This window comes from Petaurus breviceps, unplaced genomic scaffold (genome assembly GCF_028583685.1).
Source record: "Petaurus breviceps papuanus isolate PSGF00001 unplaced genomic scaffold, PetGlider_PUasm1.0 208, whole genome shotgun sequence".
Taxonomy (NCBI): domain Eukaryota; kingdom Metazoa; phylum Chordata; class Mammalia; order Diprotodontia; family Petauridae; genus Petaurus; species Petaurus breviceps.
Window position 1 is genome coordinate 24,677,234 of NW_027185852.1, and position 27,043 is coordinate 24,704,276.

At 47.8% G+C, this 27,043-nt stretch overlaps 1 protein-coding gene and 1 long non-coding RNA gene across 3 annotated transcripts in view; one reads left to right on the forward strand and one right to left on the reverse strand.

The window, feature by feature from the left end:
- LOC138165198 (uncharacterized) overlaps nt 1-18,421 on the reverse strand; it is a 23,695-nt gene extending 5,274 nt beyond the window's left edge. The window contains exons 1-2 of the long non-coding RNA XR_011169303.1: nt 18,080-18,421; nt 3,147-3,335 (exon numbers count right to left, since the gene is read on the reverse strand). This is a non-coding gene — a long non-coding RNA (uncharacterized lncRNA). The remainder of the gene's footprint in view (nt 1-3,146; nt 3,336-18,079) is intronic.
- A 4,425-nt stretch (nt 18,422-22,846) lies between these two features.
- Nucleotides 22,847-27,043, forward strand: part of LOC138165355 (epidermal growth factor receptor substrate 15-like) — a 127,419-nt gene continuing 123,222 nt past the window's right edge. For both annotated transcript variants that reach the window (XM_069093598.1, XM_069093600.1), the window contains exon 1: nt 22,847-23,045. In XM_069093598.1, the coding sequence (XP_068949699.1) occupies nt 23,013-23,045 (33 nt within the window). In that variant the 5' untranslated portion in view covers nt 22,847-23,012. The remainder of the gene's footprint in view (nt 23,046-27,043) is intronic.

Sequence of the window (27,043 nt, forward strand, 5' to 3'; positions counted from 1 at the left end):
TGTCCAGGTGGAACAGTAATGGAGCCCTGAGCAGTCCGGGGTGGGGGTGGGGGCTTGTGAAATTTACTTACATTTTCATTTTAGATTGAGAATTACTTCTAGACAGTTCGCTCTTCGATCACATATCTTTGTGCCCTGTGGTTGGTTTTCTCCATCAATTGGTCAGGGCATTGAGTCAAGGAGGCCCAGCTTGAGGTCTTCTTCCTGCCACTCTATTCACAAAGTAAATCCTAAACCCTGGCCAGGGAGCTCACAGTATGTGTTTGTGATGGGAGAGGAGGGAGGTGGGGGACGGGAGAGGTATCCATCCATCCTAGGACTGCTAAAACAAAAGCCCTGAAAGAATGACAACTACTCATAGTCATGTAGCATTTATGGCGTTCATTCATCCATCCAGCCATATGTTTATCATGTGTGTATGTATCTAGCTGATCTGTTGTTTAGTATGGTCCCTGGCACATGGTGTGGGCTTGAATTCTAGTTGACCATCTATCCATTATCCATCCATCAAGCTATGTATCTATTTATGTATGTATATGTCTCTCTTAGAACAGCATCTGGCATGTAGTAGGTATTTAAAACTAGTTGACTCTCTATATTCATCTATTAATCTATCTATTCATCCAGCCATCCATCTATCTATGTATCTATTTCTTTTCCCCATAACTCTTTGTGAGTCAAGTAGTGCATGAACATCGCACATATTTTCAGGCTTTTTTGGTGTACTGATCAGTCGTACTGATTTTTCCACATAGTAAGTGATCAGTAACCCAGTATATTTGACTTCAAATCAAATTGAAGTTGACTTGTGTTGAAAGTGCAGCTATCTATTTTCCCTCTTCTCTCTTCTCCCAGTTATCTCCTCTACCACCTCTTCCAGGAGTCTTTCCTGGTTCCCCCAAATGCTAGGGCCTGCCCTTTGTCTTGTAGGAACTGATTAATATACATGTTGTCTTCCCAGTTAGAATATAAGCTTCTGGAGGGCAGGGACCCTTATTATCTTTTCTTTGTACCTCCAGCACCTAGACCACGCTTCACACATAATAAAAGCTTAGTAAATGCTTTTTGATCAATTGATACTTAAAACCTTGAAACATGAGACACTTTAGTGAGACTGTTGAGTTGGGGAGGATTCAACTCTAGGATAAGTATATAATCAACCATGGTGTTTAAGAAGAGCCTGAGTCCCCTCCAACCATTTTTAGAAGTCAAGCTCCCTTTGACTAAACTTAGTCCACAATCCGATCTAGAACTGGGGCCCCCTGGTGGGAAGAGGGTGCCCCTGACCAGGCCATAGGTAACATGTCTCCATAGCATCCCTGCCTCCCCTCCCTTCCCCAGGCTATCAAGGACTACAAATAAATAATGAGTCCCAGGATAGCTCAGAGCTAGAAGGGACCTCAAAAACCACCTAGTCCAAGCTGTACCTCCTCACATGTCCCCTCTTATGACAGGGGGTCCTCTAGTCTGCTCAAAGACCTCCAGCAAGGGAGAGAGCACCATTTTACTCTGGGATCGCTCTCTGTGATCAGGAAGCTTTTCCTGACATTGACCCTAGATGTGATTCTTTACTATTTCTTCTCTTTGCTCCTACGTCTGCCATCCACTCTGAGCAAATCTAATCTCTCTTCCAAGTGACAGCAGAAAAGAGGTATGGTGATGCAGGCTGACAGGGTTGGACATTTTTTTTAGAATTTTTGACAATGTACTCAGACCAACTAGCTTCCATTTTAATTGGCTCTTGGGTGGACTTAAGCACATTCTGATATTGCTTGGTATTCTTTGGACTTTAGAAAAGGTTTTCTCAGCCCTGGAAACAGCATCAAATGACTGATTGCTGTGTTTCACTTTGCAGAATGATGTGATCAGGTGTTTGGTTTTTCTACATATGAATCATTTCAGAATACAAACAGTCAGATTAGGAGCAATGAGGTAGGGTGCTTGGGCACCAAAGGCTTGAGTTCTGGCTGTCATTCAGTGGCTAGGCAGGAGCTGGGCATGTTGTCTTAGCTTCAGGCTGTGGAGGTATTCAAGCCGGGGCTGGAGGGGCACTTGTTGAGAGGATGCCTTTGGAGGCACCAAGTGGAGGGACCTGCCAAGTGAGGCCTCCTCCAGCCAGAGCTCTGTGATCTCCAGTCCAGCCCCTCATTCTGTGAACATTTTGCCACTCCTGGAGCCCTCCTCCAATTACCCAGGGTCTACAGATGAGATGTATTGTCTCAGCATCTTTTCCAGAGGCCCAGACCACTCCCCTAATGCCCTACCACCAGGAGCAGAAAGCAGCTGCAGACAATCAGAGAATGTACATCCTATGTTGCTGCAGTGATGGGGTTAGAGTGGACTCCACAGATTTTGTAGCAGACGATGTGAGAGGAGAAGACCCTCCCCTAAAGTCCCATCCTATAGCTTCTCCGTTGCAGGACACATCAGACAGCAGGAAGTTGGTGATACAGAATTGGAGCTTTAGAGAGAGGTTAGGGCATGATCTAAGGCTCAGTTGTCTTTATCCCAATGATCTTGAGTTTATGATCTAATTAAAACAATGGAGCCATCATTTCTAAAATATAAAGAGAACTGAGTCAAATCTATAAAATACAAGTCATTCCTCAATTGATAAATGGTCAAAGGATATGAACAGGTAGTTTTCAGAGGAAGAAATTAAAGATAGCTATAAGCATATGAAAAAATGCTCTAAATCACTATTGATTAGAGACATGCAAATCAAAACAACTCTTAGGGTACGTTATCTTACCGGTCAGATTGGCTAAGATGACAAAACAGGAAAATGACAAATGCTGGAGAGGATGTGGAAAAATTGGAACACTAATGCATTGTTGGTGGAGTTGTGAACTGATGCAACCATTCTGGAGAGCAATCTGGAACTATGCCCAAAGGGCTATAAATAATTTCATACCCTTTGACCCAGCAATACCACTTCTAGGGTTGTATCCCAAAGAGATCATAGAAGTGGGAGGAAGACCCATATGTACAAAAATATTTATAGCAGCTCTTTTTGTGGTGGCAAAGAATTGGAAATTAAGGGGATGCCCATCAATCGGGGAATGGCTGAACAAGTTATGGTATATGAATGTTATGGAATACTATTGTGCTATAAGAAATGAGGAGCAGATGAACTTCATATTTACCTGGAGAGGCTTATACGAACTCATGCTGAGTGAGAAGAGCAGAACCAGGAGAAATTTGTACACAATTACAGACACGACATATGTGTGACGACCAACTTTGATAGACCGGACTCTTCTCAGCAATGCAGGGCTATAAGTCAACTCCAAAAGACTCATGATGGAGAGAGATGTTTACATTCAGAGAAAGAACTAGAAAGAACAGAGTTCAAATGTAGACTGAAGCAAACCACCTGCTTTCTTTCTTTTTCTTGTTTGGTTTTGTTTCCTCTTTCCCATTGTTCATTCCATCTGATATAATCCTTCTTTACAACCTGACTAATGTCTAATGTGAAAGTATTTGCAGATCCTATACTTGATTGCATGCCGCCATGGGGGGGGGGGGAGGGGGGGGAAGGGAGGAAAAGGAGGGGGAGAAAATTTGAAACTCAAGGGATTGTGGAACTGAATCTTGTAAACTAAAAGTAAACAAACAAATTAATAAAGACAAAAAAAAAAAACCGAGGCCACTGAGAAAGGAACTGCAGAATGAAGAGGAGAGAGGGTGGGAGGTGGGTGGGGCCTGGACAAAGAGCCAGGAAACACTTCCCTAATTGGATAGGTCAAGAGAAAGCTTTTTCAGGGTGGTGGAGTTCCAGGTGCATTTGTAGGCCCACTACTGGAGAGGGATTGGCAGGGAGAGGTGAAAGGGAACAGCGGGAGGCTCAGATCTCTAGAAGACATGAGAACTAATGGGATGACTGAGGGCACAAGATGGAGGGGGCCTTGGCCACTTCTTCCACAGACACTGGAGCTAAGGAGGAAGGGAAAGGGGGTGAAATTGAGGTCTGGTGTGGGGGAATGGAGGAATTCACAACAGATGGTCTTGATTTCCTCAGCAATGGAGGAGGCAAAGTTCTTTGCAGAGAGTGGGTGGGGTTGAGGAGAAGGAAGGGTAGAGGAGCCTGATAGCCAATTAGCAAAGAATACAGAGAATACTGTGCATCAGTGACCACAAGGTTAAGGTTAGATGACATCAAACTAGAGTGGGCCCAGCTGGCATGAGTGTTGCCAACCAGCCATACCACCATCAGTGTTTGGCAACTCGAGTGTGAGCAGAAAAGTTGGATGAAGAGTGGGACAGAATGGTGTCTTAAATTAGACAAGACACTATCACAGCCCTTGTGGAATTTAGTGGTTTTGCTTGGCATTTGAAGCCCTCCACAATCTGGTACCATCCTAATCTCATAGTACTACCCTCCATGTACTTTACATTCTAATGTCAATGGGAAGAGAAGAAAGGAAGCAGTAAGAAGATTGATTACAACAGCGGCTGTAGCACCTAGGGTCCAGTAAAGACCCTATAGGCTCCACATCTCAGTCAGTCCCACTTGGCGTACATACCCTCCATAAGTGTGTGTAAAAGGGGTGTTGGATATTCCCAGGCACACCTCAATGGGCCCAAATCCCTCCTTTGCTCTGCTGCCTGTGAATCTGGAGCCCACTTGGGTGGACGTCCCAGTCTCTGGGGACCCCAAAGCACTGTTGCCACCATTGTCCTCAGTTTCCCTCTACTGTTATGGGCAGCTTGAAGGAGATGTATGGGAGCCAGCTCAAACATTGTTACATTTCCAGTGAGTGCATTGACAATTTAGAAATTGGCACATGCTACAGATTAAGACCATTTGTTTTGTTGTTTATCAAGATTTAAGAAACTGATGGCAAAAATGTTATTAATGCAGGATAAACTTAAAGTGTGTCATGAGCACTTTTTTCCTGGGGAGCCTGTTGTTAAACCCCTGTATCAGGCATCTCTGAATTCTCTTATAGTTCTAAATCTTGGGTCCCCTGAACAGGGGATTTCTGTTAAACAGAATGTTTTTCAAATGTACTGTTTCAAGGAAAGGGAGCTCTATGGGGGCTCCAGTTTTTCCTGATTTGGTCCCACACAGTTTGACCTTGGCCTTTCAGGCAATTCTAGTACTAGGTTATTGCCTTGGGCCTCTGGGGTCTGTTTCTGGAACTCATTTCTGTCCAGTGAATGATACCCAGGCCACCACCAGGTGGCAGTACGTTAGAGCTGTGCCTAACCCCCCAGATGGCCTTTGGATGGGCTTGATTGCAGATGGCTGAGGAAGAGCTCATTTCCACCATGGCTGCTGAGATGTTTGCATTGTTATCACTTCACTTTTTCTTTTACTTTTTCAAGAACAACCAAAAGAAAAAAGGGGCCAACAGAGGTCTAAAGAGGGCCAGGACTGCCTCACGGGTGCTCAGTGGACCCCAGACAACGAAATGGCCTTGGTGTTCTGGCCATGCCAAGCTGTTGGATGCTAACACAATGAACTGGCCGATTGGGTGTCAGGGAGAGCCCAGGTCAGCTGACAGGACCTCATGAGAATCCATTGCAGTTCAAACTCTGCTGCAGAGAGCTCAGCTCCAAAGGGCTGGCCATGTTGCTTGCCAAAAAGACTATTTTATGGAGAACTCACACAGGGCAAGTGTTCATGCGGTGGTCAGAAGAAGCCACAAGGACACTGTCAAGGTCTCTCTTAGGAACTTTGGAATTGACTGTGTGACATGGGAGACCCTGGCCCGGGACCGCCCATCATGGCATGCCCACATCAGAGAAGGTGCTGGGCTCTGTGAGCAAAGCAGGATTGTAACAGCTCAAAAGAAACATGAGATTCACATATTTAGGGAATCGGCCCCGAATGTTCAAAGGGACTATTTATGCCCAGCCTAAGGCAGAGCGTTCTGAGTTTGTATTGGTCCCATCAGCCACAGTCAGACATTGTGGGGCTGTTTTGGTTCTCTCCAAGAATGAACAGCAAAGATCTGTAGCTCACAGAGATCTGTTTCTACTTGAGTTTAACATTATGGCCTATATCCCTGGATTTGGGATTAGGAAAGTAGGAGAGCAAATCCTGCCTCAGACAATTGCTTTGTGATCTTGGGCAAGTCACTTAACTGCTCTGTGACTCAGTTTCCTCCACTGTAAAACTGGGTAATAATAATGACACATACCTCCTGGGGCTGTGGCAAGGATCAAATGAGACAAAATCTGTAAAGTGCTTAGCACAGTGGCTGGCACATAGTAGGTACTTTATGCTTCTTTCTTCCTCCCTCCCTCCCTTCCTTCTCTTAAGTCTCTTTTAGACCTAAATCTGTGATCTTTTGAATAATGCAGTGAACAATATAAAGCTAAGAATCCAACAGCAAAAGCATTTAAAACATAAACATAATGTAACAAGAGGAAATAAAGTAGAAGAATAATTTTCTGTTCCCATATCTCCTAAAGGGAAAACACAGGGAATAGTGGTGGATAAATTATCCCTCAGCACCCACTGGACTGCAAGGGATCCATTCCCCCAAATGCCAGGTAACAGGTTCTGAGAACAGCGTCTTTTACTCAGCAAAACACATCTAACAACACGAGTCAATCAATAAACATTTATTAAGTACCTACTGTGTGCCAGGCTTTGGGCTAAGCACTGGGGATGTGAAAAGGGGTAAAAGACAGTCCCTGCCCTCCAGGAGCTCATGGTCTGGTGGGACTTTGTTTACAGAGTTTTGGTGGGGGCACTTGCCCTACACATGTTCCCTCACCCTTTCCCTTACTTCTTCCCCTGCAATTTCCCTCTCTTTTCTCTTGTGCCTCCTGACACTGTCCAAGTCCCTGAGACACTGAGGTCTGGCAGCTTCCTCTGATAACCATTAGCTGCCCTGCCTTGCCGTGGGGGACGCCTGAAGCCAGACACACTGGTTTATGACATTTTTCTATTGCACATAAAGAGAACGGAGATGAACGTAAAGAGGAGGTCTAGACAGGGCCCAGGGAGAAACACGAAGAGGGGACAGCTCAGTTTTATTGTCTAGTAGAGTTAGAGGTAGTGCTAGAGGTCGGGATGGGGGGAGCCCAGTAAAGGGGCATCTCAGCTGACCCTTGAAGGAAGGGTTGTTGTTGTTCGGTCATGTCAGTCATATCCAACTCTCTGTGGCCCCATTTGGGGTTTTCTTGGCAGAGATACTGGAGCAGTTTCCCATTTCCTTCTCCAGTTCATTTTCCAGATGAAGAAACTGAGGCAAACAGGGTGAAGTGACTTGCCCAGGGTCACACAGCTAGCAAGTGTCTGAGGCCGGTCCAGGCAGGTGCCCTGTGCACTATGACATCACCCAGGAAGTGGGCACTGAGGGGTTTATTGGAGTCCAATTCCATGCTGGTTTCAGTGTGCCCTTGAAGGAAGGGAGGGGCTTTAACAGACAGAATGAAAGAGGAATGTATTGCAGAAGCAGAGACAAACAGCCCCTGCCCCCAGACAGCTTCTGTTCTGCTAGAGGTTTCTTCTGTATACATCTAGGTCAATATAATGGTGGCTACAAAGTAATACAAAGGATTTGGAAGAAGTTGGGTTAGAGTCCTAAGTACTGGGCAGTCAGGAGAGGTCTGGGGCAGGAGCAGGGCCAGGTCATGCTTCAGAGGCAATGATGAACTCAGAGGAAGAGGCGAGACACTTGTGCAAAGGCTCGCGTTGTGCCATCATCCACTAGCAGACCAGGTTTGACTGGAATGGAGAGTATAGGAAGCCAGGTGACATTGTAACAACATCCCACATTTGTGTAGCACTTTACAGATATTTCATTTGATCTTTATAACAATCCTTGGAGGTAGGTGCTTTTATTAGCCTCATTTTACAGTTGAGGATACTGAGACAGAGGTTAGGTGACTTGCCCAGGGTCACACAGCTAGGAAATGTCTGAGCGTAGATTTGGACTCAGGACTTCCTGACTCCAGACCCAGTGCTCTAACCACTGTTCTATCTAACTTGTTGTTTAGTCATTTTTTGTGTCCGAATCTTCCATGACTCCATTTGGGGTTTTCTTGGCAAAGATACTGGATTGGTTTGCCATTTCCTTCTCCAGCTCATTTGACAGAAGAGAAACAGTGTTAAGTGACTTGCCCAGGGTCACACAACTAGTAAGTATCTGAGGCTGGATTTGAACTCACATCTTTCTGACTTCAGGCTCGGAATTCTAACCACTGTTCTGCCTAGCTGTCCATAAGAAATGAGACTGGAAAGCTAGGTGATGACTAGAAATGAGGTGTTTATAATTCATCCTACAAGCACTGGGGAGCCACTGAAGATTGAGCAGGGGGAGGAACTTCAAATCCAGCCCTCCTGACATTGTCTAGCTCCTTCTAGGCACCGAAAGCCTCCTTGATTTAGGGATGCTGTAACATTGCTGTTCCCCGTCTGCTGTCCCAGCCCTGGGTCCGGTGACCAGGCTTCCCAACACCCTAGAGTGTCACCCAGGAAGTGGGCACTGGGGTTTACTGGAATCCAATTCCACCCTGGTTTCAGCAGGAGGATCCTCGGTCTAACCAATCTGGGATTTTCACAGTAGTCGGGTTTGTTGTCAGAGGCCTTCACGTACCTCCTAGCGCCCTTTGGTTTTGCCAAGCTGAATAAATAACACCTTTTTTGTTTTTTTTGTCCACACCTGAGAGATCACAGGAGTAGGGAAACTCGTCTGGGAGCTTAGTTGCCTTTAAATACAAATCAGCTTCAGGAACCTGGGAATTTCGGAATTGGCCAATGGCCTCAAGGCTTGGAGGATGGCTCAGGGCCCAGGTGGTGAGTCCTTTGACCTTAGTTTCTTTAGTGTGGGTGGAGGACTTTAAATAGCAAGGCCTTTTTTTTTTTCAGACCAGAGCTGGATTCTTACCAGGATGGGAGTCTTCTCACCATGGACGTACCCTGGATGAGTACCTGAAGTAGGAATTCAGTTTTACAATCCAGCAACTATTAAGTGCTAAGACCTGCAGCTTGGCACTGTGAATGGACAGTCAGGCACCAGAGTGAGAAAAGGAAAGAAATAAGTATGTAAAGTGCCTACTACGCACCAGACTCCGTGCTAAGCACTTTACAAATGTCTCATTGAGGGCAACTCACAGCCCTGGGAGATAGATGCTTTTATTATCCTCAGTTTACAGTTGAGGAAACTGAGATGGAGGTTTAAGTGACTCGCCCAGGATTTGAACGCAGGTCTTCTTGACTCCGGGTTCAGTGCTCTATTCATTATGTCACCTTGTTGCCTCTTATCAAGTTCAAGAGTTTCAGTTTACAAATAAGGAAACCGAGGCACAGAGAGGTTAAGTGACCTGCCCAGGGTCACACAGCTAGTAAGTGTCTGGATTGGGACTTGAACCCAGTTGTGCAGTGAGGGTGGGGATGGGGAGAATGACCAGTTCTTTGGGTTTGTGGCCTGGAGTGATGCTGGTGGTAGGTACCACTGGGCCTAGTCTGGGTCATGCCTCGAGAACCCCTCCCTTCCCCCCAAAAATAGGATGCAATCCACGAGTGACAGAAGATACTGCTGAACTTGCCTGAGAGGAGGGTGCTTGGGAACGCCTTATTGGGCAACCTGACCTCCCTGCTCTGTGTATCACCTCCACCTCAGTCTCCATGGCAACCGACTCTGGCTCTCTCCTGTTGGTCTGATGGCCCAGAGGAGAACCTGAACCAAGATCAGCTTGCAGCTCCACGCCACAGCTGAGTCTATCTCAGGTCCTGACCCTGAGGAGCTGAGAAGGGGCAGGAAGAACAGTCTCACAGGAGGCCCAGGACACACACAGAGTCATTGGGAGCCTGCAGGAATAAGCGAGCTTACAGGAGCTGGGCCTTGAAGACAAGAAGTGGGGAGAGGCAGAGATGGGGTGCTAGCTAAATTTAGGCCCCAGGGCAACATCAGGACTTGGAAAACAGGCACCAAACAAACAAATGAGAAGAAAGTTAGTAGGATGGCTTTCCTAACAGAAGAGAAAATGCTTTGTCAAGGGGGAGTGAAAAGGGTTGGAGAAGGGGAGCGCAAAGAAGAGCCGGTTTCTCCCAGAACCAAAGGCTTAAGGGCCCCGACTAGCGGCCATCACTGAGGGAGCTGTTCTCTCCCTCTTAGTAGGGTCTTTTGGGGGAGGCTGTGGGAAAAGGCCCGCCTTAGGGGACAAGGGCCAGGTGCCAGCCACCTGCTGCTAGAAGCAATGAGGACAGAATGTCAGCCTGTCCAGGAGGCCTGAAATAATCCAGACACTTTTGAATGGTTTTCCAGAACTCTCAGAGTTATCCCCAAAGACAATGGGCTTTCCTGGGAGGTAGGGGGCATAACCACTAAAAAATGTTTATTCATTGACTGATTGATCTCGTGGGTGGTTTTCCATTTTGGGGGAATATTATGGTGGGGAGCAATAATATTTTAAAATGCTTTATTAACTTCTGATTTACATCATTCATTTCCGCCAGATTTTGAGTTACAAATTTTCTCCCCTTTTTCCCCTACCCACCGCCCCAAAACAGCAGTCCCACAGGATATCCCCTCCTCCAATCTGCTCTCTGCCATATTTTCTCCCATATCCCTTTCGACTTTTCCAGTGGATCTCCATGCCTCAGTGCCTGCATATCTTATTTCCCAATCACATGTAAGATAGTATTAATAATAGTATATATATATATTTCAATATTTGATTTTAAAACTTTGAATTCCAGATTCATTCCCTTCCTCTCTTGTCACCCACCCTTACTGGGAAGATAAGCAGTTCAGTATAGGTTGTACATGTGTGGCTAATGCAAAACATTACCATAGTAGATATATTATAAAAGACTGACTATATTTCCCTCCCTCCTATCCCACCTCCCACTTGTTCTATTCTCTACTTTGATCCCGTCCCTTTTCAAAAGTGGTACTTCCAACTTCCCTCCCCCCCAGCCTGCCCTTCCTTCCATCATCCATCCCCCCTCTCATCCCCTTCCCCCCCTACTCTCCTGGAGGGTGAGATACCCTATTTAGTGTGTATTTCATTCCCTCCTCAAGCCAAATTCAATGGGAATAAGGTTGACCCATTCCCTTTTGCCTTCCTATTCTTCCCCTCCATTGTAACCATTTTCCCTTGCCTCTTCTATATGAGATAGTTTACCCCATTCTGTCTCTCCCCATCTCCTCTCATTATATTCCTCTCTCACCTCTTAATTTCACCTTGTAAATATCATCCCTTCCTGTTAAATTGGTCCTGTGCCCTCTATCTATGTATACTTGTAAACATATATACACATTCACATATGTATTCATATGCCCATATAGCATCATATATAGACATATATATATATATTTCTATTCCCTTCAACTACTAAGAAAAGTTTCATAAGTTACAATTATTGTTTTTCCATGTAGGAATGTTAGTAGTTCAACTTTGATAAATTCCTTATGATTTCTTTTCCCTGTTTACCTTCTCATGTTTCTCTTGCTTCTTGTATCTGAGTGTCAAATTTTCTATTCAACTCTGTTTTTTTCAGCAAGAATGCTTGAAAGTCCTCTATTCCACTGAATGATGATATTTTCCCCTGAAACAAGGATACTCAGTTTTGCTGTGTAAGTGACTTGGTTTTAATCCCAGCTCCTTTGACCTCCGGAATATCATATTCCAAGCCCTTCGATCCCTCAGTGTAGAAGCTGCCAGATCCTGGGTTATCCTGATTGTGTTTCCACAATATTCAAATGGTTTCTTCCTGGCTGCTTGTAATATTCTCTCCTTAATCTGGGAATTTCGGAACCTGGCTATAACATTCCTAGGAGTTTTCGTTTTGGGATCTTTTTCAGGAGGTGATCGGTGGATTCTTTCAACCTCTGTTTTGCCCTCTGGTTCTAAAAAATCAGGCCAGTTTGAGAACTTCTTGGAGGATGATTTCAAGGTTCTTACTTTGATCATGGCTTTCAGGTAGTCCAATGGTTTTTAAATGATCTCTCCTGGATCTATTTTCCAGGTCAGTGCTTTTTCCCATGAGATATTTTACATTGCCTTCTATTCTTTCATTTGTTTGGATCTGTTTAACAGTATCTTGAATTCTCATAAAATCATTAGTTTTCATTTGCTCTAATCTAATTCTGAAGCAATGATTCTCCTCATTGAGCTTTTGAGATTCTTTTTCCATCTGGCAAATTCTGCTGTTTAAGGCATTCTTCTCCTCATTGCCTTTTTGAGCCTCTTTTGCCATTTGAGTTAGTCTATTTTTTAAGGTGATTTTTTTTCCTCAGTCAGGCTGTTGACTCTCATTTCGTAATTTTCTTGCATTGTTCTCATTTCTCTTCCCAATTTTTCCTCTACTTCTCTTATCTGCTTCTTAAGGTCCTCTATGGCTTGTAACTAGCTCGTATTTTCCTTTGAAGCTTTTGGTGCAGGAGTTCTGACTTCACTGTCTTCCTCCTGTTCCATGCTTTGCTCCTTTTTGTCCCCAAAATAGGAGTTTAATGTTGGAATCTTCTGTCTGCTTTGTTTCCTTTGCCTGGTCATGTTGCCCCTCAGTGACTTGACCTCTGGGCTTTTTGCCACAGTAGGACTCTGCCACCAGATAGGGGAGCTTTCGTCCCAAACGTTGGGGTTTTCTCAGCTGCCAGAGGTATTATATGGGTGCCCTCTCTGAGGTCTCCACACGCTCTGGCAAGCTGGACACATACCTCAGGACCTCCACCCTAGACTGCAATCCAGATCCAAGCAGGTTAAAGCAAGAGTGATTACCCCTCAGTGGTAAGCCTGGTGCTTGGTCCCCCTACACTCTGCAGGCCAGGAGCTGAAGCTGCCATGTGGCACTGGCTGGCTGTGCTGGCATCTCAGCGGCTTCACATACTCCCACTTACTGGGTCCCAAAATCTAGACTGCACTGACCTCTCACTTTGTCCTTCACATCTATGTGTTGATAAATCTGGAAATGGCCACAGCTGCTGCTGATCTGGAGTCCCTCAGGCGCGGGGCTGGGCTGGGCTCCCAGGGCGCTGAGCTGGCCGATTCCTGCCAGCCTTCCGGGCTGTCCTCAGAGGGAGGTTAGCTTCTCTGTGTCATTTTGTGGGTTCTGCAGCTCCAAAGTTTGTTTAGAGTCCCCTTTTTACATGGATTGGGGAAGGTGGAAGCCGGAGTAGTGGGGAAGTCCTGCTTCTACTCTGCCACATTGACTCCACCCCCCAATATTTTTAGACACAGAAAATACACTAGAGTCATCTAGGTGGTGAAGTGGATAGAGCACAAGCCCTGGAGGCAGGAGGACCTGAGTTCAAATTTGACCTCAGATATATACTGGGCAAGATATAACACAGGGCAAGTCACCTAACCCTGAATGCCTCCAAAAATAAAAAAGGCACACTGGATACTTTTCAGGTGCCTTCCAACTCTGAAATGCCCTGTGATTTTGTCACTCTTACACATCAAAGAAGAAAATAAAATATTGTTATTGTTGCATTTAAATATGGTATTAAGGTGCTGAGGATACAAAGCTAAAAGGACAATCCCTGCCTTCAAGGGGCTCATAGTCTAAAGGGGGAAGATATGTGTAGATATTGAAGCAGATACATAATTTCTACAAAATGAACCCAAAGGCATTTGGGGAAGGGAAGGCTAAGCCCTGGGGGGGGGGGGAGGACGGGAGAGTGGAAATCAGCAAAGACTTCTTTTGAGCTAAATTTGGAAGGAAACAGGAATTCTGAAAGGTGGAGGTGAGGAGGGAGAGCCTTCTAGGCCTTAGAAAGGGTGGTGCAGAAGCCTGGGCTGGGAGGTGGCACAATGTGTCCAGCACACTTTCCCCATACCAGGCACGGGCTTGTTTGCCTTTCTTGCCTTGTGTCCCCAGCCAAGGAAGTAGTTTGGTTATTGTTTGTAAGTTTGTTGTTTTGTTCTTTCTACTTTTATCTCCAGTACCAGACACAAAGCAGCTACTTAAAAAACCCCCCAAGATTCCTTCCCAAGATCTTAGTGTTCCCAGCTTGGGGCCAGGGGGCAGATGCACCATCCCCCACCATTATTTTCCCCTCACTGGCCCAGGGAATGAAAAATCCTTTTTCTTTCCCTGAGCCCTGCTGGTATGCCTCATTTTAGTGGGAATCCTGGTGGAATCCTTTAGTGGAAAACCTCAAACTCTAATGGGTATTTCCTCAAGCTGGAAGGGTTCCCAATATGGCCCTAGTGACATACTGTGTGTCTGAGGATGTCCCCAGTTGCTAATTTACTCCCTCTCCAAACTACCTGGGATTTGTTTTGTAGTTACACTTACGTCCAACTTTCATGTTCTTTCACTCATAGGAAATAAACCCCCTGAAGCCAAGGATGACTTCATTTTGAACTTCAGATTCCAATGCCCTGCACATTGCTTGGCACACAGTAGGCACTTAATAAATGCTTGTGAACTGAGGATCAGCTTGAACTCACCACCAGAGCATATACTACCTAGCAATGAGCTTTCTGGGCTCCGGTAAGTCATGAAACTATTTACTAATTAACTGATCGATCGATAAGAATTTCTTAATCATCTGTTCTGAGGCAGGGGAGATACAAAGAAAAAATTCCATTCTAGTCAGAGAGACTCTCTCTCTCCCTCTCCCTCTCCCTCTCCCTCTTCCTTCCTCCCTCCCTCCCTCCCTCTCTCTCTCTCTTTCTCTCTCTCTCTCTCTCTCTCTCTCTCTCATATATATACACACACATATGTGTATATATACATACACATATATGTATATGTAAGAACAAAATTGATACACGAGGATTTGAGGGGAAGCTCTGATAGTTGGATGTGCCAAGAAAGGCCTCATGAAAGGTAAGCCTGGGAGAAAACTAAGGATTCTGAGACATGTAGGTGAGGAGAGTGTACATGCCCAGCATGTGAAACCACTGGGGCAAAGGTATGGAGGCAGGATAGGGAGTTACATGTATGAGGAACAGCAGAGGTTGGTTTGGCTGTACCTCTGTGTGGGTGGAGGGCAGTGATGTGAGGTAAGGAGAGAAAAGTATGTTGGGGCCTTCTTTTGCCAAACAGATCAGCTTGTATTTGATCCTAGCGGTAAAAGAGACCCGATCAGAGCTGCCTTTCAGAAGCATCAGTTTGGCGGCTGCGAGAAGGCTGTATTATGGTGGGAGGAAACAGGCAATGGGCAGATGAATGAGGAGGCCACGAGGATACCCCAGATGGGATGTGGGGAGAACCTGGACAAGGGCAGGAGGAGCATGAGTGGAGGGGACTCTGTGGATGGGATGAGACCGGGCATTGCGAATGAGCTCACCTTCACGAACCTGAGAGAACAGAAGAGCAATGGAATCCTCAGCAGGAGCAGGGACGGCAGGGAGTTTGGCACTGCACACAGCAGTGCTATGACCCACCTTGGTGAAGGGAGCACTCCTACCCATTTACTGAACAAACTCCTCTGTAGCTCGGTGGGCAAGACCTACTCGAACTCTGCTCTGCCCTGACAGACTGTGAAAGCTGGGGGGGTGGGGGGGGGGGCTGGATGAAGAACTGGGACAGAAGGAGACGCTTCGCATCTTTGTGCACGGGCACAGCACATAGAAGGAGGGAGGAGGGCACGCACATTTTAAATCAGGCATTGCCGCTTAGCAAGAGCCGATGGGATTATGGGGAGGTTGGGTTTTTCATGACCTGGGAAAACAAAAGCTACAACACAAAGGCTGGGATGGAATCCTCCTGTTCCCCAAACTCTTAGCCTAATTACTTGAAGCTCCCACATTCCCAGAATGTGGCCTAGTTGAAGCATCCCTGGTGAAGAGAGCTGCTTTGTTCTAAGGGCAGCTTGGCGGCTGACTGGCCACATGACCGAAAGCAAGCTACTTAATTTAGAGGTATCTCTGCCTTCCTACTTATAAAACCAAGATAGTAATTACTGATGGCAAAACCACTTTGAAATCTGCAGATGAAAGGACCTGCTGGGATGAATGCAAAATATGTTTCCACAGCATCTTTTTCTTTGGTTTATCATTTCCAGGACCCTCTAACCCTCCAGGACAAGAACCTTGTCCAGGTTCTTAACCCCTGGAGTCTGTAAGCTTGTTTTAAAAAATATTTTATAGGTTCAATACGAATGTGTACGTAGAGCCTCTATCAAATTACAAGCCGTCTTGGGGTGGGGGAGGGGAGAGATGGGGAGAAAATGTGGAACTCAAAATCTTATGGAAGTGAATGTTGAAAACTAAAAATAAATTTAAAAATATTTTGATAACTATATTTTACTGTAATTAGTTTTCATTGTAATCCTGTATACTTTATGCACTGAAAAGCAGTACTCTGAGAAGGGATGCCTTGGTTTCAACAGCCCGACTGTCTAAAGGGTACAAACAAGGTTAAGAACCCCTGATCTAACAGGAAAAAGGAAAAAAAATCAACAAAGGAAGGAAAGAGGCCAGTAAACAAGTAAAAAAAGTAAACTTCCTCTGCAGTCTTTTAATTTGTGATAAGCACAATACTCGTCCATCATTACCAACAGCCTTGGCCATACTTTGGCCACTCTAGCGACACTGGACACTAGACACTAGACCCAGCACAAAGAGGGACGTGGACCTAGCTACTTTGGAAAATGGGACAGGTTTGATATTCTGGCTGTTTGGGCCTTTACTGTTTCCTCTCGCCTCAGCGTTCTGAAGATGGCATGTGAAGGGCACTCCCTGGCCTTGGAGCCACGGGGGCTGCCTTCCAGTCTCTGCTCTGTCTCTGGCTAGTGGTGTGGTCCTGGCCTCAGTTTCCTCAACTGTAAAATGGAGATGAGAATGTCTGTACTCCCCATATCACAGGGCTTTGTAAATCATGTCAAGTATAATTGTAAGTGATTGTTTTTCTACTTTATGAACTATGGAGGCAGCTACATGGAACAGTTAATAGAATTCTGGACTTGGAGTGAGGAAGTCTATGTCTGACACATACGGGCCATGGACCTTACTAAACAAGTGTGTGCTAAGTCAGTAGTCACTTTCCCTTTCAGGCTCAATTTCCTGATCTGTGAAATGAGTGGATTGAGCTAGATGGCCTCTGAGGTTCTTTCTATCTCTTTTTGTCATTGTTCAATCATTTTTCAGTTCTGTCCAAGTCTTCATGTGACCCCATTTGGGATTTTCTTGGCAGAGACTCTGGAATGGTTCTCCATTCCCTTCTCCAGCTCATTTTACAGATGAGGAAACTGAGGCAGATAGAGTTTAAGGGACTTGCCCAGGGTCACAGCTAGTTAGTGTCTGAGGCCAGATTTGATCCTGACTCCAGGCCAATTTATCCACTTCAACACCTAGCTGCTCTTTAAGTCTCTAGATCTATGATCTTAAGTCACTTCCTCTCTGTGGGTCTCAATCTCCTCATCTGCAAGATGATTGCCTGGCCTCCAAGGTCCCTTCCAGTTCTAAATCTATGATACAATAAAAACTAGCCATTTCTAGATATTGCCTGTCCTAAAAAGTGACCCAGTGTGTAATTGCAGGTAGCATGACCTGGTAAAAAGAAGATCCAGCAAACCAGACTTGTAATAGTCAGATGACCTGAATGAGAGTCCTGAGGCTTAGCAGCTGCGAGTATTTATGTATGTATGTATGTATGTAGATGGCTCCCAACCTGTCTCTTAGAAAGAGAGCCTTCCACTTTCTTCCCTGACTCCAGGCCTGAATCACCAGCTGCCTGCTGGACCTCTCTACTAGTCTGCCCCAAAGGGTCTTGATCTCATGACATCCCAGAGCTTGTTATCTTCCCCTCATCAAAGCCGTCCCTTTTCTGAAATTCCCTCTTTCTGGCAAGGGCACTGCCATCCTCCAGGGAACCCAGGCTCCCTGCCTGAGTCACCCTTGACTTGGCATGCTCCTTTCCCCCTCACCCCATAGACTCATGCAGTCCCCAAACCTTGTTAACTCTACCCCCTCAGAATCCCTCACATCTGTCTTCTCCTCTCCATTCACATGGCTCAACCTTATCACTTGTTCTATTATGAGAGCTTCCCAACAAGTCCTAATGGCTTTCCACATTCTAGTCTATCCCCCACAAAGCCATCAAAGTGATCTTTCTAAAGTGGTCTGGCCATGTCACTCCCCTGCCCAAGAAATGTTGGTAGCTGTTACATCTAGAATAAAAGCTAAACTCCTCTGGAATTCATAATGTGGCACTTACCTCTTTCCAGCTTAATTCCACTTGGCTCCCTCTCACAGGCTCCATATTTCAGCTAAACTGGCCTGTTTGTCTCTCCTACACAGAATTTCATCTCTTTACCTTTGTACTAAGCATGTCTGTCCTGGACTGGAATGCTACCCCCTGGCCTCTGCCTCTTGGAAACCCAAGCTTGCCTCATAGCTCAGCTCCAATGCCACCTCTGCCAAGAGGGCCTCCATGATTCCTCCCCAAGTTGTAAGGGCCTCCTCCCATCATTTTGTATCTATTTTGTATTGACTGTCTCCCCATAGAATGTTAAAGCCCTTTGAGGGGCAGGGACTGTTCCACTTTTGTCTTTGTATTTCCATCGCCCTCCTCAAAGGGCTTGGCACTTAATAAATGCTTGTCCATGATATTACATGATCCAGGGCAAGTAATTCTGGTTTTGGGGGCAGCAGTTTCTGGACTCATCTGTTGTTGTTCAATTGTTTTTCAGTTATGTCACACTCTCTGTGACTTCATTTGGGGTTTTCTTGGCAAAGATAATGGAGTAGTTTGCTATTTCCTTCTCCAACTCATTTTACAGATCAGGAAACTGAGGCAAATAGGGTTATATGACTTGCCCAGTGTCACACAGATATTAAATGTCTGAGGCTGGCTCTGAACTCCCGAAGATGAGTCTTCCTGACGCTAGGCCTAGAGATCGATCTCCTTGGCCATCTACCTGCACAGACTCATCTGTAGAATGGGGGAAATAATACTGATGGGGTCATCGTGAAAATACTTTTAAAATGTTAGAGCACTATGGCAGTGCTAGTTCTTATTTTTAGTGGAATAGGGCCAGCTTGGTGTATCAGGAAGACACGGGTTCAAATCTGATTCTGGCTTTTGGTCTCTGGATTTGTATGTCAGCTATGGCATATGTGACCTCAGGCAAGGCATGTGACCTCTCTGGGCCTTCCAGTTTCCTCATCTGTGACCTCTTATCTTCCTCTGAGCTATAATCTGTCAGTTTTTGGAATCAAGAGATCTGGATCCAATTCCAGAGAGGTTAGTTGTGGTATGGTGGATAGATCAGCCAGGTGATACAGCAGGTGGAGTAAAAAGGGCACTGGGTATAGAATCAGGATAGAGCAGGGTCTGAATCCTGCCCTCTGATACTCACTAGCTCTACGACCCTGGGTCAGTCATTTGGCCTCCTGTGTTTCAGGCAAGTCCCTAGGACTTCTCTGCTGAACCCACTGAGTCAGGGAAGGGAGTGTCCCTAGTGGAGGATGTAGATTCCTTCTGCCCTTCTGGGATTGTTCATGGAAAGAACCCTGGACACACATGCTTCCTTCACAGGTGTTCAGGTCCAGCAGGTATGACCTGCGTTGTAGAGATGAGGAAATGAGGCCCAGAGAGTGCCCTTCCCCACCATCACCCAGCCTGGAAGTGTCCAAGGGGGATATGAACCAGCTCTCTCCTGTCTCAAGTCCCCCCCCCTCCCCCTCCCCTCCCTTCACTGTGACTACCATGGGGCATAGGAAGTTGTGAACTCAGGTTTTTGGACTCCAAAATTTGCCCATAGGATTGATCCTCCTAATTTTACAGATAAGTCACCTGAGGCCAGACTGTAAAGTGAGTTGCTCTAAGCCCTCACAGTGAGTGGCACATCTAGGCACCCAGGTTCTCCACCTCCACCCTGCTGACCTTCTCTCCCTGTTTCTCTCTCCCAGTGTTGAGACCCCAGTACAGGGTCCCTACTGTTATGTAATACAATTGTCATTTTTGTGAAGGACCCCCCTGCCCCCATCCTCCATTGCCTTTCCCATCACAAGGCAAACTATATTTATTAAACTCACCATTGGGACCAGACCACCCTCCTTAACGTTCTGTATCGCCATGATGGAAGTGAAAGTACAGTTGTTGTTGGGGCTGGGGGGAGGGGCATTTTAGCACAGTTTAGATAGAAGGCCCTTAACCCTCCCCCCTTCTGTAAGTAAAACGGGGGCTTTGTGTACCCTGAGATAGCAGCTTCTTCCAAGTGAAGCCCTATAGGCACGGGCCTTCCTTCAGACTCAAGCCATAATACAGAGTTCCTCAGTTTTCTGATGCTGACATCACAAAACTGGAGTGTTCCCTGGTGACTGAGCTGATAGCAGCCTACAGCCCTTAGAAAACAAAAGAAAACTGAGAACGATGTACAAAGAAAATCCTGTGTCTGTGGTTCCCTAAGCCCCCTCCACTTGCTGAGATGCACGTGCTCAGTTCCTCATCCCAAACCCTTGGGGGGCAGCAGGGCAGGCAGATCTTTTGGTGGCCTTGTTCACTTCCCTGGTTAATCATCAGGGCAATTCCCATTTCTACAGAACTTTAAGGATTACAGGGCATTCACAGCAACCTCATGAAGCAGTGTGTGCCTTGGAAACAGGGCAGGAGCTGGCTGGCAGACCTGGATTGGAATTCTAGGGTTGGGCACTTAGCTTAGTGCGTGTGGCCTTAGGTGAGTCACTTAATTTTCCTGAGGCTCAGTGTCTCTCCTGTTAGAATACAGCTACCTAGTAATGGGGATTGTTTCATTTATTGTTTTTATATACCCAGTGCCTGGCAAACATTAGGAGCTTAATCAGTGCTCATTGGTTGCCTTAGGTCCCTTACAGCTTTAAATCTAATACAAGTCTAGATCTATCTTCATTTCACAGATGAGAAAAGAGGCTCTGATAGGGTTAATAATATCATTTATATAGTGCTTATTTACTATATGCCAGGCCCCATGCCAAGCACTTTACAAATATTATCTCCCTTGATTCTCACAACAATCGTGGCAGGTAGGGACTATTATCATTCATATTTTACAGTTAAAGAAACTGAGATAAACAGAGATTAAGTGACTTGCCCAAGGTCACACAACTGTTTGAGGTGGGATTTGAACTCAGGTCTTCCTAAGCTGCACCACCTAGCTGTGGTAAAGTGGCTTGTCACAGAACTAGTAAGTGTCAGAGCCTGGATTTGAACCGAAGGAATTCTGGGTATGACATACCTGATGAGTGAGTGGTCATCTCTGCTTGGAGACCTCCAAGGAGGAGGGACCCATGCTCTCTTGAGGCCACCTGTTCCAATTTGGAAAAGTCCTCATTGTTTGGTGGTCTAATTCTAAAACTTTTCATTGGAATTTTTCCTTTTGTTAAACCTAAACTGGCCATTTTGTTAGAGTAATAACTCAAATTTATACAGCTCTTTAAGGCTGACAAAGGGACCCTTGTTTGGGAGGTTGCATAAGTGTGACTGATTATGCCCATTTTGCTGATGAGGAAACCAAGGCTCAAAAAAGGTTAAGAGTTCAGTACTTGTCAAAGCCTGGATTTGAACCTAGCTCTCTTCTGACTCCAAGTCCAGTGCTCTGGATGGCTGAAGGTGGAAGGAGTTAGCAAGCATCTTCTTTGACCTCTACATTTTACAGATGAAAAATTCCAGGCTCGGAGGGGGCAAGCAGCTGGCTCAAGGTCTGCCATGAGTGCTGCCTTTGGAGTGAGAAAGTCTGAGTTTGAATTGTCTATGAAGTGGGTTAGATGGCCAGGAAGGTCCTGTTTATTCAACAAGCACCTACTGTGTGCAGGGTCTCTACTCAACAAAAGGAAGTGCACAAAATGCAAAATGTGCCTGAATCACATTTCTTAATGTCATTAGGAAACCTACCTGAGCAAAGACAGAAAAAAAGAAAGAAGAGGAAAAAAGAAAAGAAAAGAAATAGCTCCTGTCTTCCAGGAGCTGGCGTTTTGCCGGGAAGACAACCTACACATATATGCATCTTAATTTGTATGGAAGGCTCAGGCTGCTGTCGGGGAGGGGGCGGTTTGAATGGAAGGAGGTATTTGAGCTGAATTGGGAAGGAAATGAGGGATCTTGGAGAGTGAGTGTAGTAGTGTATCGAGTGTGCAAGAAGAGTGATCTAGAACACGGTTTTTAAAGGAAGGTTGGAACCAGATTGTGAAGGGTTTTCAATGTCAAACAGAAGAATTCGTATTTCGCTCTAGAGGGAATCGGGAGCTCCCGGAGTTCGCTGAGGGGGGCAGGGACGTGCTGAGAGCCGCACTTGAGGAAATCGCTTAGGCAGCTGCGTGTGCGGCAGCCAGACTAGAGTGGGCAGGAGTGCACCCAGGGGAGACCACGCAGAAATCCAGGTGAGAGGCACCTGGAGAGGGGAGGGGCGGTGAGAATGCCAGGAAGACCCGCTGGAAACGTGCAGATGACCCACCTCGGCTCGAACGGGACCACGTGCGATGGCTAGCAGCCAGGCGATTTGCAGCTCAGGTGGCTGCACGGTCGGGGCAGCCTGGACAGTCATGGGACAGTTCGGAAAGGGAGTGGGGGGTTTTGGGGGTTGGGGGGAGATCTTGAGTTCTGCCTGGAGGGTGTTGGCTGGATGTGAGCTGCCTAGGGGACGCCGCACTTAAGATATCCCAAGTCACCCCAACTTCAGTCCTAGGGTGCTCAGATGAGCTGGAAGGTGACCTCGAGGGGCGCTCCGGTAGCGGGAAGAAAATCCTGGCCGGGTTTTCCGTTCCGCCAGGCTGCGGGGCTGAGAGTGAAGGGGAGGGGACGGGCCGTAGGCCGGCCCGGGCGCAGTCCGGCTCCGGTTCGCGCTGAGTCTGCGGAGGCTGTGGCAGCGGCTGTTCCGCACCGGGTTTTCGGAGCGGCCCCGGGCCGAGGGGCGGAGGAGCGGGGAGTGTGTGGGTGTGCACGCGCGCGCGCTTCGGAGAGAGGGCGGGAGAGGCAGGGTGTGAGGGCGGGGGCGGGGCCGGGCCGGGTGGGGCGGGGCTACGGGGGGGAAGTTGCTGAAGTTGGGTGAGCCGCCCGGGCCTCGCCGCCGCCTTCTTCTCCTCTTCCTTGTCTTTCTCCTCCGCCGCCCTGAGCGTGTCGGCGCCCGCCTCCGTCCTCGCCGCGGCTGTTCGCCGTGCATGATGGAAACACCATGGCTTCGGCGGCCCAGCTCTCCCTGAGCCAGGTAACAACGCAGGCTGCCCGGGCGCGCCCCCGCCCCGCGCGCCCCCGCGGCCCCCTCTCGGCCCAACCGTCCCGTCCCGCCCCGACCTGAGCCGAGCGCCCTCGGCTGAGCCCAACTGGCCCGCCCCGAGCCCCACCCGCCTGGAGCGGCGCGGCTCGGCCTCCCGCTGGGACCCCAGCGTCCCGGGCCGCTGCTGGGGTGGTGGGCCGGGGTCCGCCCACCAGGCGTCCCCTTAGGGTGCGAGCGGAAACTGAGGCAGGGGAGAAGGGGGCCCGGGGCAACTCCCTTGCATGCCGACCCCCCATTTCTTCGTAAGGGCATAGAGCTGGAATGGGGCAGTCCCAGCAAACCCTCCCCGTCCCCCACGACTGTTTGTGGAGTGCCCCGCGCAAGCACACTGGAGGCGCCTAATGAGTGCACATCTTGTCCTGCCCCCTGATTTTACAGGCGAGGGAGCTGAGCCTGGCTCCTCCCCTCAGCATCTCGGGGCACCCCTTTGGGACCCCCCTCTGGAGCAGTCAGAGCCACCCCTGTACATGTGAGAGGCTCCTTGTGGGGGGGGGGGGGGGGGCAGGGGCTTCCGACCCGGAGGGCTCCCACCCAGCCTGCCTTACCTTGCGCCTAGGCTCGGCCCCTCCCACTGGCTTTGGTGCCCCTCACCCTCGCCCAGAGAGCCCCTGGTGCTGTTCCTTGCCCTCCTTCCCTTCTCGGCTTGTGACTTGTGACCAGGACCTCTCCAGAGCCCCCAGCCTTCAGCTCTGGCGCTGAAGTGACCGTCACTTTATGGGATTCGTGGGCTCCTGCTAAGGGCTGGTGCTGATACAGGCCCTGTGGCCGGGTGGCTGAGGGGTGTCATTTGGGACTACCTGTCAGGAGATGGAATGCCGAGTCCTGAGCCTGCCGGCCTCCCTCTCAGAGCTGACAGGAGACTGCAGAAGGGCTTTTGCAAGGAGCCTCCTGGACTGGGGCAGAAGCACAAGCCCAGCCTTGGTCTCTTGACCAGGGCTGCAGGTTGGCTGTGTTTGGGTAGTTGCTGAAGCATCAGAACCAGCCTGTGTGGGCCGAGCCCCTTGCAGGTTACAGGGTCTGGGTGTCGGTAAGCAGCTCTTCGAGTCGGAGTCCAAGTCCACTGTAGCCTTTAGCCCTTTCTTTCACAAATGCAGTCAGTGTCTTCAGTGCTCATTTACTAAGAGTGCTGCTGGCAGGGGGCAGCTTCTGTTTTCCAGTGGTCCTGTTGAAGAGTTGTGCTCAGGGACAGGTGGTGATGATTGCTGTGTTTGTCTGCACTTCTGCATTCTGAACCCATCCACACTCCCATCTCCTGCAGTTTTGTATGTCATAAGAAGGCCATCAGTGACAGAGACTTGGGAATCAGGTGCTGCCCGGCGGGTCCCCTTGGCTCTGCCCCTTGGTCCCGACTACCAAGGAGGGAAGGCATCCCTCAGTCTGCTTAAAGAGGAGGAGGGTGTTCCCATCACCAGAAGGCAAGCTGCAGCGGCTTTTAACGCCGTCTACTAAGTCTGGAAGGGATATTGGTCTGTGGAAGGAGACAACGTTCACCCTAAGAAACACCAGTCCTTTGAAAGACTAGCATAAATACTTCACCAGTTGTAAGGCATTTCTTTCCTCATCTATAAAATGAGGAGGCCATTAAGATCAGGACGTAGGGTCAGACAGCAGGGAAGGACCCAATGGATGTTCTCTAGTGCATCTTCTAGTTCTATGGAAGTTAAAAGACTCGTCTGTGGACTCTTGGCTAGGAAGTAGCAGAGTCAGGATTTGAACCCAGGTCCTTGCCCTCCCGATTTGGCATTCTTCATCATTTCCCAGGGCTACCTTTTGGACGGTCTGGGTTGTACTTCGTTTCATCTTCCTGCTGGAGCTGGAGCTAGTTTTAGGTTGTTTGGATTCTGAGATGCCCAGAGAGGAGTCAGCAGACAAACCTCATGTTCATAGACTGTAGTGACGCCCCCTGGTTCATCTCACCATACAATGTATGGTACAATGTATGTACAGTGCCTGGGTAGTTTAAAGGAAGGTTTTTGCTGTGAGCTGCAGAAGCATTAGGTGTAGATAATTAGATTTAAACTCAAGGGCAGGGATGAAGTTGTGCTCATGTCTGCTCTCTGTGTGCTGCAGAGTGGCATTGAATGTAAGTATAACACATTTCTGCAGTTTCTGGTTTATAAGGTCTCAGTGTGAATCAGTCACTAGTCAGATAAGATGTTTTTGAATATTGTTGCCTGGTTTTCTAATTTTCTGCCTTGGTAGACATTTCTTTCTTTTTATTTTGGAGGGGGAAGGCAGGGCAGTTGGGCTTAAGTGACTTGCCCAAAGTCACACAACTAGTAAGTGGTAAGTGTCTGAGGCAGAATTTGAACTCAGGTCCTCCTGATTCCAGGGCTGGTGCTCTATTCACTTCTCCACTTAGCTGCCCCACCAGACATTTCTTTATGAAAAAGGATTCAGTTTGAGGGTTCTTCCTCTGGCTGTCTGCTTTCCTTCACTTTAGCCCCAGGAGGGGAAACATAGAGACTGATGGATGAGCAGACAGCATGGTGGGGTGACCTGGAGCCCCAGACAGACTCTGTGGGGTCTGTCATGCACTTGACTTTGTCTGGCATGCACTTGACTTTGTCTGGAGCTGAGCTGCCCTTCTGGGGCCCAGCTACCTTGGTGGTCTAATGAGGGAGTTAAGGCTAGAGAGCCTCTCCCTGTCACCTGTGCCTTTCATTGATTTGGTTCTGACTCAAGATCTTCCCAATCTAGACACCTTGGAAGAGTCCTCAAATCAGGAGATTCCAAGTCCAGGCCTTCTCAGCCATGGATTCCTACACTTTGGCAAGACGTTGGCCTTCTTTCAACTTGAGTCTCCTCATCTGGAAAATTGTTAAACTCATCGAGTGGTTTAGGAAGTCCCTTGTAAACCGAGATGACTTGTTTCCTTCTGGTCGTCCCACTCCACGACTAACAGTGCTCCTGTAGGAAAGTACGAGACACATGCTAGGTTCCAAGGACCAGTGTGGAACAGCTGGTGCCCACCAGCCAAGGGGTGGGGAAGAGCCACCTGTCCCCAGATAACAGGGGACACAGAGAGGTCTCCTCTAGGGATCCAGAGTCGGTCTGGTGGGATTCTCGTTGTTTGTCCTTCGTTCTCAAAGAGGACCATGGCACGAGGGAGGTGATGCCATGACTAGCAAGTGAATTGGATTTAAGTGAGGCAGGGCTGTGCCAAGGCTCCAGCCTCACTTTCTCCTCCAGAGCTATGTGGGCCCAGTGGTGGGGAACAGCCCAGAGAGCTGGGGGATCAGGGACGCCTCTTGGGCTTGGAGAGAACTGCGGGAAGGTGAGGCCCCTGGACTGAATCCGTGCAAAGGCTGGAAGGGAGGGCATGGAATGTGAGAGATTGAGAAGCTTGGGCAGGCCAATGTGTTGGAGCATCTCTCGTGTGTGTGTGTGTGTGTGTGTGTCATTAGCCTGGAAAGACAGGTTGGCGCCAGGTGGCGAAGGCTTTGAAGGTCAAACTGAGGAAGACATCTTATGGAAAGTGCCTGTGTAGCTTCTGGAACAGGATCTAGGGGGAAAGTGAAGCCCTTAGAGGCCACAGTGGAGTGAGTGCTAGAGCCAGCAGCTGACCCTGAGGCCAGGAGGCTGCACAAAATGGCATCTCTCACTCCCCTCCCCCTGGTTCCTGGGCCTGTGGCATTCTCCTGCTATTTTAACAGAATGAATACAAGGAGTCGTTATAAAAATGATCAGCTAGTATTTTCCGGTAACTGCTTTCTCAGTCCTTGGATTTCCTGAGTCCGTGATTGCTTCTTTCCCCTACTCCAGTGAGGGGCTGTTTTTTTAAAGTGACTCCCAGTGCTGCCCGCCATGCTTCCCCTTAGGACCTTGCCAGCAGATCTCATCAGTCTCTGGGCACAGAAGCCTTTGTGTAAAAATCCAGGGTCACTGCAGCCACCTGGTAGGAGCTCTGTGAGGGGAGAGGCAGGGTG